This window comes from Orcinus orca, chromosome 1, assembly GCF_937001465.1.
Source record: "Orcinus orca chromosome 1, mOrcOrc1.1, whole genome shotgun sequence".
Classification (NCBI taxonomy): Eukaryota; Metazoa; Chordata; class Mammalia; order Artiodactyla; family Delphinidae; genus Orcinus; species Orcinus orca.
In genome coordinates this window covers 190,220,468-190,241,120 of record NC_064559.1, presented here as the reverse complement: position 1 = coordinate 190,241,120, position 20,653 = coordinate 190,220,468, and the positions used below count along the sequence as shown (strand labels likewise).

Below are 20,653 nucleotides of genomic sequence, written 5' to 3'. Positions count from 1 at the left end.
TTGTAAGTAGCAGTGTTGGGTTCTGAGACTAAGGCAGTCTGATTCCAGAGTCCATCTAATAGGAAGACCACTGAAGTCATAGGAAGTCACTAGTCCTCAGTGAGCTTCAGTATGCTCCATGTGCCCCCAGAAGTGATTAGCTCTCCATGGCTCTCCAACCTGAAATATCCTATGATTTTATGATTCTTTGATTCCTCAACAAGGAAGAGGGATTAGGTTTGTTCTCTGTGGGCAGGACTCCTAAAGGGCAGAGCTGGCCTTCATTTTAGGCAGAGCTTTTGAAGTCTCAGGACGTTTTTAAAATGAAGGCGGCCCGACTGGTAGGTGGCGAGCTTCCTGTCATTGGAAGTATGTGAGAACAGGTCTGAAATGAGGTAAAGAGGGGAGGGGACTTGGACCAGTGACTATGTAAGCCCCTTCCAGCGCTGATGGGATGGACAATCAGAAGGGGGAAAGTCTCTGAGAAGAGTGGCAAGATGGGGATGAAGGGAGAACCCACATTTACTGAACGCCACCAACTGTGTGACAGACCTGCCCTTGACACTTAACATATATCGCTAATTCTCAGGAAAACATTGTAAGATTTATAGTTGAGGAAATTCAGATTCAGAGAAGTGACTCGCTCGAGGTCATACAGGTGGGACAGGCCACCAAGGGGTCCTCGCCAGGGTCACTTTCCTAGGTCCCTTATGACCAACTCCCTATCTCCCTTCCAGCCTTAAGGGTAGCACCACGTGGCAAATTGCACCATACTTTCGCCATATGACGTCAGACACCACACCAGCCAATCCAGCAGCTCTCTGCCCGACCCTCCCCAGACCCAAAAGGTCAGCACCCTGCCGCCCAGAGCTAGGCGTCCGGTCAGGCCGCACCTGCAGCCCCCGCCCCTTCCCGGTTGCGACGCTCACAGTGCCTGGCTCTTTCCCCCACGCCGCCCCGCTGACTGGCAGTTGCCTGCGCCAATCAGAAGGCGCCCCGGGTCGGGGGCGGGGCCTCAAGCCGGAGTTGCCCTGTCAGTGCAGGTGGAGGCCCCCGGCGGGGCAAAGTGGCAGGAACCTCTTAAAGGGCGAGAGTGGCGGAGGGCGAGAACGCGGCCCGGCCCGGCCCAGCCAGGTCTCCGCCCCATCCGGCCCAGGTGAGCCCGGACCGCCTGGGGCCGACCCCGGGAGGGACGGGGTGAGAGACGGATGGACCCACTCCCTAGGGCCCGGGCCGTCCCGCGGGTGGGGAGAGATCTGGTGCTAGGGGTCGGGATCGGGGGCTCTAGGGGTCCCGGGTTCCAAGTTCCGAACTGGGGGTCCAGAGGGGCCTGGGCGTCTCGAAGTTCGGAGTGCGGGGAGGGGCAGGGGCGACGGGAAGCGGGTCCGAGAGCTCGCGTCCGGAGATGGACTCTTGGCGCTGGCGGTCCCAGCCGGTCCCGGGCTTGTTTGGGTCGGGGGTCCCGGGTTAGGTGCCGGCGGGCGTGTCTCTAAGGAGTGCTGCAGCCCAGCCCTCCCCCCCAACCCCGCCCTGTCGGGCCCCGAGTGCTCCTGCCGGGCCAGCTGCAGCGCCGGCGGAGCGGGCGGGCGGGCGGCGTGCAGCGGGAGGGGGCACCCGGGCCCAGGGCCCCTCCGGCCCTTACGTAACTGACTTTGAGTTTCCGGACTGAGGGACCCGTGAGCTGGGGCGCAGGCTCTGCCCGCCAGGGTGGCTCTCCGGTCGCCGCCCTGGACGCACACGCTCCCTTCCAGGCTTGGTCTAGGAGACTTCTCTCTGTCTCCAGTCGGCCGGGTCTCTCTGTTGTGCTCTGGTTCCTGCTTGCCCGCGGTTCCCTGTGTCTCTTATCTCCTCTGTGTGGCCCAGTCTCTCCCTGTCCCTGTCCTCTGTCTTTCTCCAAGAGTTTTCTGCCCTCGCCTACACTTTCCTATCCTACCCCCAAAGAGAGACCCCACCTCTTTGGGGGTAGGATAGGACTTCTCCCCTCCAACAAATTGAGGGCCGGGACTTGTCCAGACCGACCTCAGCCCTAGCTTGCCCCAGAAGGCGGGAGGGGAGGACTACCCCGTGGGACTGGGGGAGGTTACTCCGAGGCCCACAGCTTCTTCTGGGAGGGAGTGGCTGAAAGTGACACCCTTAAGTTCCCGGATTAGGGCTGAAGGCAGACCCCTCTCTGCTTCTGGAGTCATTTTCTCCAGGAGGAGGCTTGGGGAGAGCCTGACCTGGGCTTGGGCTTAGGGAAGCTGGGAGTCCGTGTGAGAACTGCCTGGTGTCAGGTCAGGCTAGCTGCTCAGCTACTGAAGGGAAGAGGGTGGGGCCGGGGAGGGGCCAGAGCACTGGCACAGAGCCCCTGATGTTACTGCATGCTCCCAACTTCACCCCAGTTACAGGCCTGGGGACTGGCGTGGGCAGGCGATCAACAGGAGGAGGCCAGAGGACTTTTGCATGGGGGGCGGGGGAGGGTGGAGATAGAAGTGACAGACTCTCAGGTCTAAGGAGCACTTACTGGGATCACTCCCTGCTTTCAGGTTCCTCCTGAGTGTCAGAGAGACAGACACCTCAGAAATAACTCCCATACTGGCTGCTGTCCGGTGCATGTAAACAAGGTGTACCTGCTGCTGTCGGGTGCATGTAAACAAGGTGTTAATAGCAGCTATGAGGTGGTAATTGTTAATTCTGACTAGGAATGGGGGAGGAGAGACTTTGCAGAGGGGGTGGAAGTTTTGGGAAGAAGGGCATCCAGAAGCTGTAGGGAGCAGAGAGGAGGGACAGGAGGGGACTTCTGGTACCCTGTAGGCTTTACATGCAGCAGAACTGGGTTTGAATCCTGGTCCTGCCACTTCCTTGCTGTGTGACCTTGCATGAATCACTTCACCTCTCTGAGCCCCAGGTTCCTCCTTAGTCAATAATCCAGATCTTACAGGCATTAGCAGAATCAAATGAGGCAAAGCATGTGCGGTGACCAGAATGGTAACTGTTCTGGGAACAGGCCAACAGGGGTGTTTTAAGAAGGGAATAGAGTGAGGAAGCCCTGAGGTTTCCTCTGGGTATATAGGAGAGACAGGCAGAGCCTGCCAGTTCCTAGCAATGTGGGATGCAGGAGGAGTGCCTGGGTGTGTGGGTGACACGCATGTGTTTCCTGCTCAGCCCATCCCTGAACTGCCTAGACCAGGCTGGCCTCCCTCCTGAAGGCCCCAGGTGCCAATAGAAGCTCCCAGGCTGCCCCACTCCCTAGGCCAGTGGGGGTGGGGCCCCTAGCAGGGCAAGGCCAGCACCCCCTTTGCAGAGTGGACCCTGGCAGGGAGCCTGGCTGACTCTGCTGGGCAGGAACCTCCCAGCCTGGCTGGGAAGATGCTGATACAGTACAGGCCTCTGGAGGCGCAGAGCTCTGCTGGCTGGAGTTGGGTACAGCTGATAGGACCTGAGACAGAAGCGGGCTGTGGTGGAAGTGAGGAAGGGAGATGCAAGAAGAGACCTCTGGAGGGGGAGCCTGAGCAGAGCTGTGGAACCAAAGAGTAATTTCATGTGGTTATTCCCTAAGCCTTTCCTGAGCACCTACTGTGTGACATATATGGGTCAGCTGGCCAAAGAGCTGAATAGGATACCCATGAAAGACTCACCATAGAGGTCATGGTGGCCTGAGATTTGTTGGGGATTTGCAGAGTGGACCTTTATGATAGTCCCCGGGGGATGGGGCATTCAGAATTTCCCCGGGGCCTAAGATTTATATTAATGGGGCAGGATTCCACTCCCTGATAGTCTGTGGGCAGTCACTTTTCTCCCTGGGTCTCAGTTTCTCTTTCTGGGAAATGAGAAGGCCAGATGAGCCTAGAGTCTCTAAGGATCTTCCGGCGCCTGTTACTACAGCCTCCGGGACCTGGTTTGGGACTACCCTCACCCCACGTGAGGGGAGGGGGAGAGAATGGGCCAAGGGCAAGTTTGAGTGTGATGGGCCCCCAAGTCCTGTTCTTGGCCTGTGTTCTTGAATCACAGTTGGAACTGCAGCCGCTCGAGCACTTACAGAGTGCATGGCGCTCTGTGCCAAGCCTTTAATATGCAACATTACGTATTCCTCATAATTCTTACATCCTCGTGAGGGAATAGGTATTATCCCTATTTCACAGGAGTTCAGGGAGTGAATTGACTTGACCAAAGTCACACAGCTAGGAAGTGGCTGGGCTGGGATTCTAAGCCGGGTCTGTCTGCCTCCAAAGCCCAGACTCAGCTAAAAGGGGGAGACTCCACCCGTAGGTACTGAGGTGCCCACATTGCTTAGCCCTTACCTGCAGAACCTGCCTAACCCATGCTGGGTGAGCTCAGAGCTCTGGGATGTTCAGGCTGGGGAGGTGGGGGACAGGCTCTGTGGGTGCCCACTGGTTCCAGTAAGGGGGGAAAGAAGCAGAAGGAGCAACTTGGGGGTCAGGGCCTCACAGGGAGTTTCTCCAGAGGGCCAGCCCCACCTGCCTATGCTCAGTGCAAGAGCTGGGCACTGAAAGGCAACCCTGGGTATGTGGCCAATTTGGACCTCAGTTTCTCCATCTGTAAAGCATGGGTTTAGAGTAGTTGAGTACAGACATTCCTTGGCCTGTGGGTGAGTGGCTGAGGTTGGTGATGGGGTCAAGGGTTAGAGGAGGGGTTGGGTAGAAGTGGCTGAGCCTGCGGAGGGAGAATCTGGGTCAGGAACAGCTTGGATCCTGGGCTGGCTGTTTGACAGCAACTATTTTAGATGAAGGGACTGAGGTTGGAGAGGTTCAAAGGCTTGTCTGGGGCTGGACAGCTAGTATGGCAGAGACTGAAGGGCAAAATGGATGGGAAGACCTGGAGAACAACATCCAGGCAGATGCCAGTTGGAATCCTGGCTTGACCACTTAACTAGTCTTGGAGATGTGAAGTGAGCGGCCAAGAACACACAGAGAGGAGTCCCTTCACCTCACTGTCCTCATCTGTAAAATGGGAAGAGTAATAATTTTGCCTTTGTCCACTTCTGGGGTCATTGTGAAGGTCAAAGGAGATGCGGCATTTGTGGAATCAGGTGAGAATGTGGGTGCTGGTTATTTTTCAGTCCAAAGCCGCACTTCTGGGTGTGTGTTTGTGGGGAGGGAGCATTTCTGACAGCAACGCTGCTGAGATGCTTCACCCTGGGGTGATGCACTGGAGAACAACCCTAAGAATGTCACCACTATTTATTGAGTAATTTGTTACCATACACCAGGCACTGGGCTCAGAGCTTCACCTCTCATTGTCTCCTTTAGTCTCTACCTTCTCAGGTAGATGGTGGCCTGACCCACACCAGATCTCTCTGAAACCCATGCTTACAGCTCCCTGTGATAATAGTAGCTAACATTTATGAAGTTTGCTGTGTTACTGTGTGCCAAGCATTGTTCAAAATGTTTTACATATATTAACTTACTTAATCTTCACAACAACCCTGGAGGTGGGTACTAATACTTTCTGCATTTTACAGATGAAAATCTGAGACACAGAGAAGTCAAGAAATAGGCCCAAGGTCACCAAGCTAGTACATGGTAGAGCCAGGGTATGACCCCAAGTTCTCAAGTCTCCTCCTTGAAGCACTCATCACAGTTGTAATTCAGTTATTATTTATAAGATTGCTTCCTCACTGACTGTAGGTTCCATGAGGGCAGGGACCAACACCTGGCACACAGTAGGTACTCAGCTAATGTTTGTCCACAGGGATCCTGCTGCCTCCAGTGGGCTGGGCCCATGGAGACCCGATGAGCTCAGGGTAGATTATCAGATTATCAGACTGCTGACTAAGACGGTATCTGCCCCAAAGAGCTCCGGAGGCAGAGGGAAGGGCAGGGTTTCCCCCCGGGCCCAGGCTCAGGCCAAAGAGGGGCCCCAAAGACTTGTTTGTTGGTTGTGCTTGTATCTCACTGCTGTCCTTTGCTTCCATGTGCCACTGCGGCGATGACTCCACGGCTTCTCCCCCAATGGCTGCGTGACCCCATGGCTGCTTCTGGGTGAGTACTGGTTTGGCTAAGTAACTGCCACATGGGCTTTATTCTAATGCGCGTCCTGTGGCTCTGAGGCCACTGGGAGGTGTAAAGGGAGGCCCGGGGTGGGGGAGGAAGAGCTGAGGGAAGATCCTAACTCTGAAGTTAGGATCCTATCACAACCAGCTGACTTCTTTCCAGACTCCTGACACACTGATGCAGTGATTTTTGCATCTGGTTTTAGCCACTGATGGGTGGCTCTTTGCGTCTCCGTTTTGCATCTGTAAAGTGGGAATATTAACACCTACCTGACACAAGTATGTTTATTCTTTTATTCTCGTAAGCCCCACGAGGGCCGGGATGTTTGTTCACCTGTGCACTGCTGTATCCCAGCACCGAGGATAAAGTGGCTCATAGTAGGTACGCAGTGAATATTTCTGAATGAAAGAAAATATTAATTCAGCATCACTGTGCACCCGTCATTGTGCTGTGTATTGGATTAAATGGCTAATGCATATGAAGTGCCCAGCCTTATAGGGGCTCAGTGAGCATGAGTCCCCTCTTTGCTCCCAAGATTGTGCATTCCTTGGGGGCCAGGTCTCTGTTAAGTGAGCTCTGGGTCCTCTGAACTGAGTGTGGGATCAAGTACCAAGGAGGCATCAGTCAGCAGAGAGAGGGGCCTAGGCAGCGAGACTCAGGGCCTCCGCTTAGGCCTGGGGAAGGAGTGGCAGAGCCTCTGGATTTCATCAGAAGGGTGGGTCGGCTGGGGAGGTCTGGGGCTGAAGGAGGGATGGATGAGGAGGGACTCTGCCTCCTAGGACTGCCACTTTCCTAGCTGTGTGATCTTGGATAAGTCACTAACCTCTCTGAGTCTTGGAGACCTCATCTGCGACATGCATATCATAGCACTTGCCCCACACGGGCGTGGGAAGGAGCCAGTGAGAAGTGCAGGGCACAGGGCTCTGCTTGGTAGCTGTTGCTTTTCTCCCAGGCCTGGGCTCATTCTGGGAGAGGGCTAAGTAAAGTGTTCCTCTTTTTGGCTCCTTTCTCCTACTTTTAACTTCCCACCTGGGTGGAACTAGACTCTAGGAGTCAGGAACCCCAGACTCCCCAGCAGGCTGGCCAGGGCCCAGGGATAAGGGCTGGCTTCTGCCCAGTGTGGAAGTAGCTGAGTGGAGGTCCCAGCTCTGCCGTTTTTTGCTGTGTGACTTGGTTCAGTAAACCACCTTCTCTGGGCCTCAGTTACCTCACCTGTAAAATAGGGTTAATAAAGCTTACTTCCCTTGAAGGAATATTCAGTGAGCGAATGGGTGGAGTAGGAATCATCGTCACTATTACTATTTGGCCCTGGCTGAGGAGGCTCCAGGGAGGGCCCTGGAGAATTGCATCCCACCTTGGCCGAGGGATCCTGAGACTCTCTAGTCATCATATGTACTATTGCCACTTATTGGATATTTTTCATATGCTGGGCTGGTTGTTATATGTTATTTTAGACACATTATCTCATCTAGTCCTCCCAGTGACCCTATGAGGTAGGCATTATGGCCTCAACTTTATGGATGAGGGAATTGGTGCAGAGTAAATCAAGTGAGTTACCCAGAGTCACATAGTTATTTAGGGGTGGAGCTGGGGCTCAGACCCAAATCCGCTCACCCTAAGGCCGCAATTATTAGTGTGAAACCCTCTTACTTCCCCAAAGGAGGCAGAGGCTGGGTCTGGGTCTTCTCTGTCCATCTCCATTGCCCAGCACAGTACTGGTGGGGGCTGCTGGGCTGTTTGCTGAATATATAGATACACACACACACACTCACATATGTGCACGCATGCACACACACACACGTAGCACACACACGCACACGCACGTGCGCGCGCACACACACACACACACATGCACAGTACCCCCACCCAGCCTGGTGCTCCAAGAGTTTTCAAGAAAGGAGAGAACAGAAAGCAGGAGAAGGCCTGCCAGTGTAGTTGTTGAGAGTCAGACAGACCTGGCTTTGAATCCTGCATCTATCGCTTACTAGTTGTGTGACCTTGGGCAAGACATTTAACCTCGTAGAGACTTAGTTTGCTTATCTGTAAAATGGGGATAGAAAAAGAAACTACCTACCTCTTAAGAGTTCTTATGAGGATTAGGTAATGCATGTAAGGCACATGGTGAGTACTCAATGATAGTAATTATTGTTATTATAGTTATAATTATGAGTATTATTTTGGGATTACAAAGATATCCCTCTTGAGACAGTGGAGACCAGGCCTGGGAGGAACCCGCTGGGGACAGGCAGGTAGTAACCAATCTAACAGGTTCTGAAAGTCACCTGCATATAGGGAGGGAGGAGGCCTCTTGGAAGTAGGAATGTACCTCCCTTTCCTAGCCATCTGCTTTCATTCATACCCACTCTGTGCCAGGCTCTGTGCTGGGCATGGGGCACAGAGGTGAATCTGTGTCACCTCTGCCCCCAACTGCCTCCTCGCCTGGGAGCTCAGAGTCTGGTTGGGGAGGAGGACACAGAAACTACCAACTCCACCTTTGATTGAAGCACTAAGGTGTGAACTGTGAACATCTCCTCAGGCAAAGGCCAGGAGAAAGGGCATTCCTAGCGGAAGAAACTGCTTTGCCAAGGTACTGAGCCGTGACCTGCACTTGGGGGGATGCGGCTGGAGAGACAGGCTCAGGGGAGTTAGGGGACTTGGCCCAGAGGCCATGGGGGACCATTGGGTGTGAAGCAGGGGAATGGCGTGGCCAGGCTTGTATTTCGGAAGGATCACCTTGTGCGGAGGACAGACAGGAGGGAAGGGGCAGGGGCAACTCTCCAGGTGAGTGATGCTGAGGCATGGGGCCTGGGACTGAGCCGCAGAATGGGGAGCAGCGGGGGGTTGTGAGCTCTGTCCAGGAGGCAGAGCCAGCAGGGCGAACTAAACTGCAGTGGGCAGGCAGGAGGGGGAAGGGGTGAGAGTGAGGTCTTAGGTCTGGGGGTGATGGGGCCTGCTGGGGTCTCTGGCTGAGGGACACAGCTGGGTCAGGGGGTAAAAGCCACTTGTCTGCTTCTTGCCACCTTCTGCCTCAGTTTCCCTAGGGCCCATGCCCCCTACTTCTGCCTTGGGGGTCCCTTGTGGTGAACCTGGTAGGTCTAGCAGGGAAGAGAGCTCTTTGGGGTGGAGGCTGGACAGGGGCTGTGAGGTGTAGACAAGCCTTGGGTTCTAGCCCTGCCAGTGTCACTGAATGTCTGTGTGGCCCCTGGACGTCACTCCCTCTCTTGCCCTGTTGTCCACGTCTTGAGAGAGAGGACAAGAAAACCTGTTTTGCCTTCCTCAAAGGTTCAGTGATAAAATACAAGTATAGACACCATACATCTGTTGAGCATGGACTGTGTACTAGGTTCTGGGGGCACAAAGATGACTCAGAGGGGGTTCTTACCCTTCAGGAAGCATGAAGCACTTCAGAGGGAGCCCAGCCCAGCAGGTGCTTAACTCTAGGCCTCAGGGGAAGAGGTAGCTAAGCTGGGACTTGAAGGATGGATAACAGCTCTCTAGGTGGGCAGTGGAGGGAACAGATTTCTAGGCATAGGCAAGAGCGTGTGTGAAGGCTTGAACCTACACAATGTGCTTGGGTCCTAGGTACGTAGTTTGGTATGGCCGGAGCAAAAAGGGAGAGGTAGGTGGTGATGGGAGGTGAGGATGGACAGGGAAGCAGACCTAGATCACGCAGGGCTTTGGAGATGGTCACTGTGGAGATGATCGCTTGCTACTCTCTCCTTCCTGCATCTTCATAACTGCCTGATCCCCTCATAGAGACTGCCAGGGCCCTTTCCACCCTCCTCCTCTCCCATCCCCCCTCCTTCCCTCCTTGTCCCTTCTTACCCCCACTCTAGTCACACCCAGTGGCTGCCTCTCTCAGGAGTTAACAACCTGGGTTCCCTGCTGGCTCTGCCACTTATACGTTGTGTGGCCTTCGGTCATTTGCCCTCTCTGAACCTCAGTTTCCACCTCAGTAAAATGGGGACAGCAGCCTTCCTCACAGGGAAGGGTGGAGGCTTCAATGAGGTAATCCCCACAAATGGCCTTGTACAGTGTCTGAATGTAATGTGCACCCATCAAAAGCAGCTCTACTTACATCATCATGCTTTGGACTCCTCGGTCTCTCTGGTCCCACCCACTGCTTCCCCTGCCTCTCCTGACAGTGAGCGCTGGCCAACAAAGGAAGGAAAGGATTAAGAAACAAGCCCAATCTCCAGAGGAGTCCTGGCCCACTGCCGGGCTTGCTCCCTCCTACCCCTTGCCCCCCCTTGGCCTCAGGCCCAAGGACGCTCAGCCTTGAGGGCAGGGCTCTCCCCAACTCCCCACCCTAGAGGCCCCTCCTGGGCTAGAGGCCAAAGCCAGCAGCAGAGTGATGTCCCGTATCTGTGGGAGGCCCCACAGTCTGGGCAGAACTGGATCCCTGAGCCTCTTGGATTTTACAGCAAAGGCTGGTGACCAAGTCCCTTTTGGCACAGATGCAGGAACCTCAGATCAGAGCAGGTGGCTGATGGCGGAAGGTCATGCAGCAGGAACCTAGGTCTCCGGACCCTTTTTGTACTATCCTGTGAATGGTTTTGACGTTGGCTATCATTTCACCTCCCTGAGCCTCAGTTTCCTCTGCTGTAGAATGGGGCTGATTTTACTGTGAGGATTGGCCATAATGTAGATAAAGCACTTAGTCCAGGGTTCAGCGCTCTGAGGCCTCAGTGGTAGGTAGCAACTGTGACTGCTGTTATAACTGCTGCCTCTGAGAACCTTCTTCTGCCCTACCTCTTCCCAGTCTAGGAACCTGGAGTATCTGATACAGTTTCTTGTTGAACTGATGACACCCAATAAACTGTTTTTAAAGCCAGAGGCTCAGCATCTTTTGCCCCCTCTCCCCCACCTCCCCCTTCCTAGTTGGCTAGAACACTCTATCCTCACCCTTGGCCTGATTTTGGCCTCTGCCCCTTGCCCATCTCTGCCCTCCTGGCACCAAGCCTGCATGGTCTCTCTTCCAGGAGCCACATGAGGACAGAGTTTCCCTTCCGCAGCCTCCTCTGATCAAATGCCGCTGCCAGTACTTTGAAAAGCAGAGTCAGAAGGGTCTTGCGTTACCCAGGCCTCAGCTGATTTTACTGTGGAGACAGTTGAGGCCTGAGGGGACAGAGGTGGACTCTGAGTTCCCTGGAACTGCCCTCAGGCAGCTAAGACGACACTAAGACTTTTGCAGAGGCCGTGAAATAGGCCTAGAAGGGCAAACCTGGTCCACAGCCCCAAATGTGGAAGAGTAGAAGGACCACCAGACTGGGGGCTGGAGGGCTGCGGCCCTCACCCAACTCTTCCTGACCTCTCTGAGCCTTTGTTTTCTGTTTTCTAAAAGGAAGGGGATGGATTGATGTCAGAGGTTTCTCCTAACATTACAGGATTAAAAGAAGGGCCAACAGAGCTCAGTTTGAGTCGCAGTTTCATCACTGACCAGCCGTGGGACCTCTAGCAAGTTGTTTTACCTCAGTGAGCTTTAGTTTTCTCAGTTACAAAACGGGAAAAATATTAGCACCTTCTCATAGGTACTTAAGGGCTAAATTAGATAATTCAGGTAGAGTACTCCATCCGTAGCTGGCACACTGGAATTTTTGTTGTTATTCTTAGATTAGCAGAGGCAAGAAGAAATCAGCCAAGGCCAGTTAGGAAGCAGTTCACGGAGAAGGCAGGGCTTGAGAACGTGCAGGATTCATCTGTTCATTCATTCACTCAACACATACGTATTTAGGATTTGCACAGACAGGGCATAGAGAAGAGGAGCAGGGAGGCTGGAGAAAGCTGGAGGCAAGCAGACCTGCCTATTCTAGATGTGTGATGTGGGATCATTACTTCTCTTCTGTGGGTCTCATTCCCTCAATTGTAAAGTGGTGAGAAAAGTGAGCATAATCCTTACCTCCAGAATTGTCCGAAGATGCAAGAGAGTTCAGGTACACAGTGGGTGATCAGTCTGTCTGATGCCTTTTCTCTCCCAGCTCTGTTAATGACTAGAGGTATGATCTCAGGCAGCAAGTCCTTGAATCCACCAACCACACTTCCACCCCAGGGCCTTTGCACTTGCTGGTCCTTCGACCTGGAACACTCTACCCCCAGATCCTTTCACGACTTGTTCTCTCATCTCCTTAATTTTTTTTGTTTACATGTCACCTGCTCAGTAAGGCCTTTCCTGACTACTCTATTTAACAGTGTGGCACTACAACACCAACACTCCCTATCCTCCCTCCTGGCTTATTTTTCTCCACAGCACTTATCACTTTTTGACATACAATATTTTATAGAATATTTGCTCATTGTTTGACTCCCCCCACTGGAATGTAAGCTCAGTGACGATGGTAATATTTGTCTGTCTTGTTCAATGTTATATCCCTTGTACCTAGAAGAGTGTGTGGTTCATAGTAGGTGCTCAGTAAATATTTGTGGAGTGAATTAGTGAATAAATGAAGCCTCTCCTCTCTGGGTGTAGCACTATTCTGAGCACACACACACACACACACACACACACACACACACACACACAATAGATTCTCAATAAATAATTGTATGAGTGGTCATCATCTCCATCTGCCAGATAATACCTTGGTTGGGTCAACCCTGAAGCCCTTTAGCTTCTGACATTTTCTGCCAGGGCATCATTTCAGCTGGAGTGCCCAAATCTTTTGTTCCTGAGTCTGAGCTATGCAGAATTTCTAGTTGGGACTCTTTGGCTGTTGGGCCCACATGGTTATTATGTCATTATTGGTAATTAGCACTTAGGCCCAGAGGATTGAGCTTTTTGTTTTTCAGCAGAAATCACAGCAAAGAGCTGTGCTAGCCAGCAGGGGCCCAGGCCTGGAGTGGCTTCCTCTATAACTACCCCCTTCCCAGCTATGGGTCCATGGCTTAGGAAGACCAAGACAGAGGTGCCCAAAGCTAGGGGCACCTGCATACCAGCTCAATCGCTGTCTTCCGCAGGCAGTATTCTGCAGACTTTCTTCTCCTGCACATGCTTGGCTCTCCATGCCTAGCCTGGTTTAGAGCTGGGTCCCCATGCCTCTGGGGGAGGTATAGTTCCCAAAGGTCCAGCTCACAGGGCCATTTTCTGGTGCCCAGGATTCAGGTATTATGGGTGGAGGAAATAACCCTATGTTTAAGACTCAGGAGCCTGGGTTCAAGTCCCTGCTTAGCTTCTGAGTTGTTGGGTCCCCGTAGGCACATCAGTACCTTTTGCTGGGCCTCAGCTTTCTCATTTGTCAAACAGAGATAAAGAGATAGACACCTGCTTGGCTTCACCAGGGAAGAGAGGCAGGTTAGTGTAGTGGGCAAGGATAGGGCTCTGGAGTCAGACACACTTGGTTTCCCCACTATACCCCTTCTTAGCTGTGTGACATTGGGCAAATTGCTTCACCTCTCTGACTTCAGTTCCCAAAGCTAAAGAAGGGGGTTAAAATAGTACCCACTCCATAGGGTTGTTGTGACAACTAAATAAGGGAACACAGGTAAAGGATCTAGGCACATAGAGAGTGCTCTTTACGCTGGTATTATTATAATGACCATTACAGGAATGCAGGCCATCTGTAAACTGTAAGACAGTACTAGCAATAAAGCCAGGCAGATGTGGGTTTGAATCCTAACTCTGACTCTTACTAGCTGGGTGATCTTGGGTAAGTTTTTCACTTCTCTGAGATTCTGTTTCCTCATCTGTACAATGGGAATTAGAGTCATACCGTGTTCAAGGGGCAGTTGTAAAGGTTCAGTGACGTGTTGCATAAAGAGTACTTGGTACAATGGCTTGCAGATGTCATCCCCATTTTATAGATAAGGAAGAGAGGAGTAGTGACTCGCCTGAACTCACATAGCATCTCAGCGGTGGAGCTTTGATTTGAACCTCGGTCTGCTTACCTTAAAGCCCCCAATCCTTTTATCTCTTCTTGCCATCACCCAAATGTGGGACGATGATGAGGGTGTTTGTTCTTGGTGCTCCTGGTCTCATCTCATTCATCCCGTGATCCCCAGTGCCTACGCACAGGAGGTGCTCAGTAATGTCTGCTGGATGAAGAAAGGGGGGACCAGCATGTCCTCAGTTCCAGGGAGTCTTTTGCCTTGGGATTGAGGATTTTTTTCTGCTTGGTTGATAGCAGAATAAAAATAAACAATAAAAATCATACTTAGCACAGGTGTGGGCTTGTAATCTGAAGAACCCTTTGCACCTCCCACATAATTGATCCTTCTTGCTACCCTGGGTGATATTCTGGGTGGGTACCTCTATTTGATTGGTGTGGAAATGGGAGCCCAGAGAGGGTGTAATGGATGAAAATTTGCGTCCTGCCCAAAATTCACATTGAAGCCTTAATCCCAATGTGATGGTATTTGGAGATGGGGCCTTTGGGAGGTGATCAGGATTAGATGAGGTCACGAGGGAGGGGCCCTCATGATGGGATTAGTGTCCTTATGAGAAGGGATACCAGCGAGCTCCCCCTCTCTTTGCCATGTGAGGACATGAGAAGAGGTGGCTGTCTGCAAGCCAGGAAGAGAGCTCTTACCAGAATCTGACCAGGGTGTCACCCTGATCTTGGACTTCCAGCCTCCAGAACTGTGAGAATATAAGTTTCTGTTGCTTAAGCCACCCAGTCTGTGGCATTTTGTTAAGGCAGACCGAGGTAAGAGAGAGGGTAAGTGACTTGCCCACAGTCACACAGTGAACTTATTGCAGAGCTGAGGCTGGACTTATTTGTAGTCATTTCTCTCTTTTTTCCCCGTGGAAAAACTCCCAGTCACTGGAAGGCTTAGAAATGGAGACTAGCTAAATGCTAGACAGACAGCTCAGGAACTGTCCTGCCACAGCAGCTTTGGAGGATCTTAGGGCAAGTCAAACCTGGCCATTTCTGGGTACCCAGTCTCCTCCTGCTTCCCCATAGCTCCTCCTCTGCCCTCTCCCAGGGGAGGGTTGGGCCAGGCTGACTTTAGTGGGTTTAGAAGGGGCTCAGCTAGCTGGTGGCACTGAGCCTGTTCTCATGTTTCTTGGGAAACCCTCTGGGCCTAGAGGGTTGCCTGCCTGAGGGATAGAGAATTAGTGGGTTAAGCTTGAGTGAGCTGGAGGCTTGGCTGGATCAGGGACATTAGGCATACCCCAGCTGGTGAGAGAAGGGGGTTGGGGAGGGTCATGGGAGGTCAGATTCTTGGGTCCCTCCTTGAATGGCCCAGGGCTCCAATCAGAAGCAGCCACAACAGCCTTTCCCTGGGGTCTTGGGACAGATGTTGATGTTGCTCCTTCATCTCATTTCCAAAGTGCTTTCCTGAGAGTGATATGAAAGCAGTGTGGAGCAGAGGACAGTGGTAGCAGATGGACTTCGTTTAAACTGTGTGACATTGGGCAAATCACCTAATGTCTCTAGACTGTAGTTTCTTCAACTGCAATTGAGGCTAATAACACTTTGCAGGGTTGCTATGCGGCTAAGTGCATTAATGCATATAAAGTACTCAGTACGTGACTGGCACATAGTAAATATCTAATAAATGTAGTGGTCATTATTTTTTTTAATTTTTTTAAAATTTTTTATTTTTTTGTGGTACGCAGGCCTCTCACTGTTGTGGCCTCTCCCGTTGTGGAGCACAGGCTCTGGATGCGCAGGCCCAGCGGCCATGGCTCACGGAACCAGCCGCTCCGCGGCATGCGGGATCCACGCGGACCGGGACACAAACCCGCGTCCACTGCATCAGCAGGCGGACTCTCAACCACTGCGCCACCAGGGAAGCCTGGTCATTATTTTTAATAATAAGTTATCTCTAAGGTCCCTTCCAGCTCAGACAGTCCTAGGTTATGTGGCTGTACAATTTAGCTTGGCCTCCAGCTTTGGACGAGAAATGTAGCTGCACTTAGAAGAAGGCAGTGAACAGAATCTGGAGTAGGGGTCAGAAAACTTGGGTTCAAGTTTGGGCTCTGCCGCCCCTGTGCTATGTGACCTCAGGCAAGTCTCTTCCAGTTTCTGGACCCATTTCCCAATACGTTTAAAATCAGCTTGGGCTTGATGATCTCTAAGGGCCTGTCCAGTTCTAACATTTTGTGAATCTAGAGGCCTAAAGGAATACCTTACTAAATGGTCCACTGGGGCCTATTTTACAATTTTGACTTCCTTCCCTTCTGTCCCTTGTTTCTTGGAGTGTCTTCACAGCAGAAAGGACGTAACTTGCCAACGCCAATATATGGATTTTAATCATACTTAGCTGTTTTTGCTTTTACTGTGCACAGGGAACTCTTTAAAACAGAGCTTAATGCAATTTTTGTAAGCAAAGTGCCTTCTATCAAAGACGTCAAAACATGCTCTTGTGTTTTCAAATGTAAAAGAGTATTCATTCATGGTATTGTCTTTCATTGCATTTGCTGATTTCTTTTGCTTTTATCTCAAAAAATGACCAGCACAGGCAGCTGTGTAGGTTATAATTAAAAAATATATGCTGCGGTCAGTGTGTTCTAAAAAATAATCATGGGTATGATTTAGATAAAAAGATATTTGTCAAGTATATAAGAGAGAAAAATGGGGGAAAAAAAGGGAAAGAAAAAGAAAAAAGAAATAAAAAGAGAGAAAAATGGGAAATAACCTAAATGTCTAACAACATTTAGGTTTAATTAAATTATGGTACATCCACTTGAGGGCACTGTGGCTGTCATAATATATTGTTAGGAGAAAAAAGTTGGTTCTGAAACAATATGATCTAAAATTTAAAAAAGCATTAGGCTGAACCATATGCAATTGCTGATACTTGACCATTTTAACCTATAAAATCAGCAATTTCATATGACTTAATATATATAAACAAAAATGTACATCTGGGGGCTTCCCTGGTGGCGCAGTGGTTGAGAGTCCGCCTGCCGATGCAGGGGACGTGGGTTCGTGCCCTGGTCCGGGAAGATCCCACATGCCGTGGAGCGGCTGGACCCGTGAGCCATGGCTGCTGAGCCTGCGCGTCCGGAGCCTGTGCTCCGCAATGGGATAGGCCACAACAGCGAGAGGCCCGCGTACCGCAAAAAAAAAAAAGAAAAAAAAAAGTATATCTGTCAGGAGAGGTACTAGAAGGGAAATCTCCCACCAAAATATTGATGGTAGTTATTTCTGATTGATAGCTTTACTCTGATTAAAATTTTTTTCTTAACTATATTTTCTGTGAACAATGCAAGCACTACTACTGAAAATAATCCCCTAGAAAGGTATACCACTGTATAAACAGCAATTTTTCTACCTTGTTATAGCTTGTTTGATTTATCATTTGTGTTTAAAAGGTCTAAAATGACTGCAATTTTATTACCATGGGCTGGATAGAAAGCTCTACTCTTTTTTTTTTTGCCGTATGCGGGCCTCTCACTGTTGTGGCCTCTCCCGTTGCGGAGCACAGGCTCTGGACGCGCAGGCCCAGCAGCTGTGGCTCACGGACCTAGCTGCTCTGCGACATGTGGGATCCTCCCGGACCAGGGCACGAACCCGTGTCCCCTGCATCGGCAGGCAGACTCTCAACCACTGCACCACCAGGGAAGCCCGGAAAGCTCTACTCTTCATGTACTTTTGGTACCAGGATTGGTTTTTATTCAGTAGTGACTGTTCAGAACACTTTGCTGGTGGGCCCAGGTTTTCAAAGCCCTCTTCATCTCTTGCCACTCCCCACAACCGACAAATGTTTTCCATGAGTCCTACCACTGGGGCTTCAGGCCAGCTGTGTCCCTAATCTGCCCATGTCCCAGATTTGGGAATGGTTCAGACTCCAACTGTTCCCCTACCCCACCCCCGCTTTCTTCCAATCTCATCTTTTCCAGGTCATTGGAGGCCCCATCTACTCTCCCTGGCCTTCCCCCCTGGTCACCACCTAATTTCACCATCTAATTTCACCCTCTTCTGTGCAGCTGGTGTTTGCTTTTTGCTGGAGCTCAGTTTGCAATGGGGAAGGATTAAGACCCTTTCATGTTGTCTTTTTTCTTTTTTTCCCTTAGTGCCCTTGACCGCTCCAGGGTCTGAGAGGCAGCTTGCAGGGCCTGTATTCCCTAGGAAGGAAAAGGAGGGGTGGTGGGGGAGGCAGAGGTGGGCTCAGCTGGCAGGCGGGATAGAGATGGCCCCTAGAGACCCCATCCTGGGGCTTGGAGCATGCATGGCACAGCCCTCACCCTGATGTGAGCATGGAGCAGCAGGCAGGGAGGGAGCTGAGTTTCTTCCTAGGAAATTAGCTTCAGAGAAGGTGCTTGGGACCTTTACCCTGTACTCAATGGCAGTCTCTGCAGGGTGAGCTGGGACCGGATGTCTGGTTTGTAGAGGCCTCTTCTGAGAGGGCAGATGGGCACAGGAGTAAGGGTAGTTTCTCTGCCTTTGGGTTGGGCATTACTTTTCCTCTCACCCCCTACTATGTGTTGGGCCCTGCTACACTCAAGCATCTGGCACTTAGCCTAACAGGTGATGGTGTGTACCTAACTAATAACAAAAATCCCTCATGTGTGGAGAGTACTTTACAGTTTACAAAGCCCTTTCATCTCCAGGCTAAGAATGAAAAGCCAGGACTGGATTTGAAACCTTTAAGATGCTAAAGCCTGTGTCAACAGTTCTGGTGTGGTGTTGCACGGCACTCTGCATTTGAGTGGTTTACATCTGCCTTACGTCTGGCTGTTTTCTGCTAGCCTAAGATCCCCACTTTTTTTTTCAGGGTGACGATTATTAAATACTACACACTCCAATGAAGCCTCTTTAAGTACAGTGTGTCATTGCCTAGCACTTCATGGCATAGAGAACCTTGGTTTTCATGAATCTGTATTTGCTGGATAACACAGAGATGGTAGTGGGGAGCTGTCTTGTGATTGATCTTCAGGATTTATCCTTCATGGCACCAGATTTCCAGGTCTGATAGGTGAAGGAAGCCTCTGAGGCACAGCGGTGGTAGAGCTACAGCTCCCGAACCTGAGGACCTGAGGCAGAATATTCAAGAACAGATGCTTTACCCCTAGTACACAGAATGACCTGGGCCAAGTCACCTGACCTAACTAAGCCTCAGCTTCCTTATATATAACATGAGGATAACTCATTCACTCATTCAGCAAATACTTATTGAGTGTGCACTGTTTTGGGAGATGAGCAAGAGGACAAAGTCCCTGCCCTCCTGGAGCTTGCAGTCTAGTGAGTCTAACTAAACTGCAGCAATTTATTGAGAGGGACAAATAAGTAAATATGTAGTAGAAAGTCAGGTAGAAGTGCCATGAAACAAAATTAAAGCAGGGCAAGGGTGTGTAAGTGGAGGCTGTCTTAGATAGGGTAGTCAGGCGGTCCTCAAGGGTCTCTTATGATGTTTCAAACAGATAACCATGTAATGTGCTCAGCTCGGTGCAGACAATTGAGTGCTTACCAAATATATTATGATGTCAGCGAGCCCCACACCTCTCAGTCCATATTTTAGTCTCCAGATAGCAGTAGTAATTAACACTTAGGTAGATCTTACTGTGAGCTAGGCACTGTTCTAAGCCCTTTACATATATATATATATTTAATTAATTAATTAATTTTTGGCTGCATTGGGTCTTCGTTGCTGCTGTGGGCTTTTCTCTAGTTGTGGCGCGCGGGGGCTGCTCTTCATTGTGGTGTGCGGGTTTCTCATTGCGGTGGCTTCTCTTGTTGCGGAGCATGGGCTCTAGGTATGCAGGCTTCAGTAGTTGTGGCTCATGGGCTCAGTAGTTGTGGCTCATGGGCTCAGTAGTTGTGGCTCATGGGTTCTAGAGAGCAGGCTCAGTAGTTGTGGCACACGGGCTTAGTTGCTCCACGGCATGTGGGAATCTTCCTGGACCAGGGCTCGAACCCGTGTCCCCTGCATTGCCAGGCAGATTCTTTTTTTTGCAGTACGCGGGCCTCTCACTGTTGTGGCCTCTCCCGTTGCGGAGCACAGGCTCCGGACGCGCAGGCTCAGCGGCCATGGCTCACGGGCCCAGCCACTCCGCGGCATGTGGGATCTTCCCGGACCGGGGCATGAACCCGTGTCCCCTGCATCGGCAGGCGGACTCTCAACCACTGTGCCACCAGGGAAGCCCCAGGCAGATTCTTAACCACTGCGCCACTAGGGAAGTCCCAGCCCTTTACCTATTTTAACTCATTTAATTTTTACAATAACTCTTATGAGGTAGGAATTGTTATTATCCCCTTTTATGGGTCGGAAACAAGCACAGAGTAGGGCAAACAATTAGGGAGACAGAATTGAACTCAGGTAGTCTGTTTCTAGAGGCTGAGCTGAGTTGTGAGGGAGCTGTGATTAGATACGAGGAGATGGTCTAGCTGTCATATACAGGCTCCGATGTCAGATTGCCTGGCTTCTTATCGTGGCAGGTCTAAGCCTCTCTGCTTGGGTTTCTTCATCTGGAAAATGGGAATACCAGAATTATCTTACCTTATAGGGACCATGCTTAAAACAGAGCCTTCTTTCTGCTCGCCTGTTCAGACACCAGCCTGGCAGGGAGTGTGAAGGTCCAAGGGGCCTCTGAAACTAATGAAAGGAAATAACAGCACATCAGGCAATTGTCAGAGCAACCCTAAGTTCAGTTGGAGACCAGACTTCCGAAGCTAAGTTTTCATGATTTTGAGGCAGCCAGGGCAGAATTAGGAGACCCGTAAATGCAGAAGACAGCTGAAATCTTGGCGTGGCCACAACACTCAGCATCCATTTCAGGCCTTACACAGCTGCCCGGA

At 51.1% G+C, this 20,653-nt stretch overlaps 1 protein-coding gene across 21 annotated transcripts in view; it reads left to right on the top strand.

Moving 5' to 3' along the window:
- The first annotated feature begins 752 nt into the window (after window positions 1-752).
- EPB41 (erythrocyte membrane protein band 4.1) overlaps window positions 753-20,653 on the top strand; it is a 205,563-nt gene continuing 185,662 nt past the window's right edge. For 12 of the 21 annotated variants that reach the window (XM_049711648.1, XM_049711625.1, XM_049711641.1 and 9 more), the window contains exon 1: window positions 979-1,135. Coding sequence is in view for 2 of the 21 variants with exons in the window: in XM_049711689.1 (XP_049567646.1) it covers window positions 763-1,135 (373 nt within the window). In the remaining 19 variants the exon portion in view is untranslated. Of the gene's footprint in view, window positions 1,136-2,497; window positions 5,009-20,653 lie in introns of those variants that run through there. The other 9 variants (XM_049711683.1, XM_049711679.1, XM_049711664.1 and 6 more) reach the window with 4 other exon arrangements.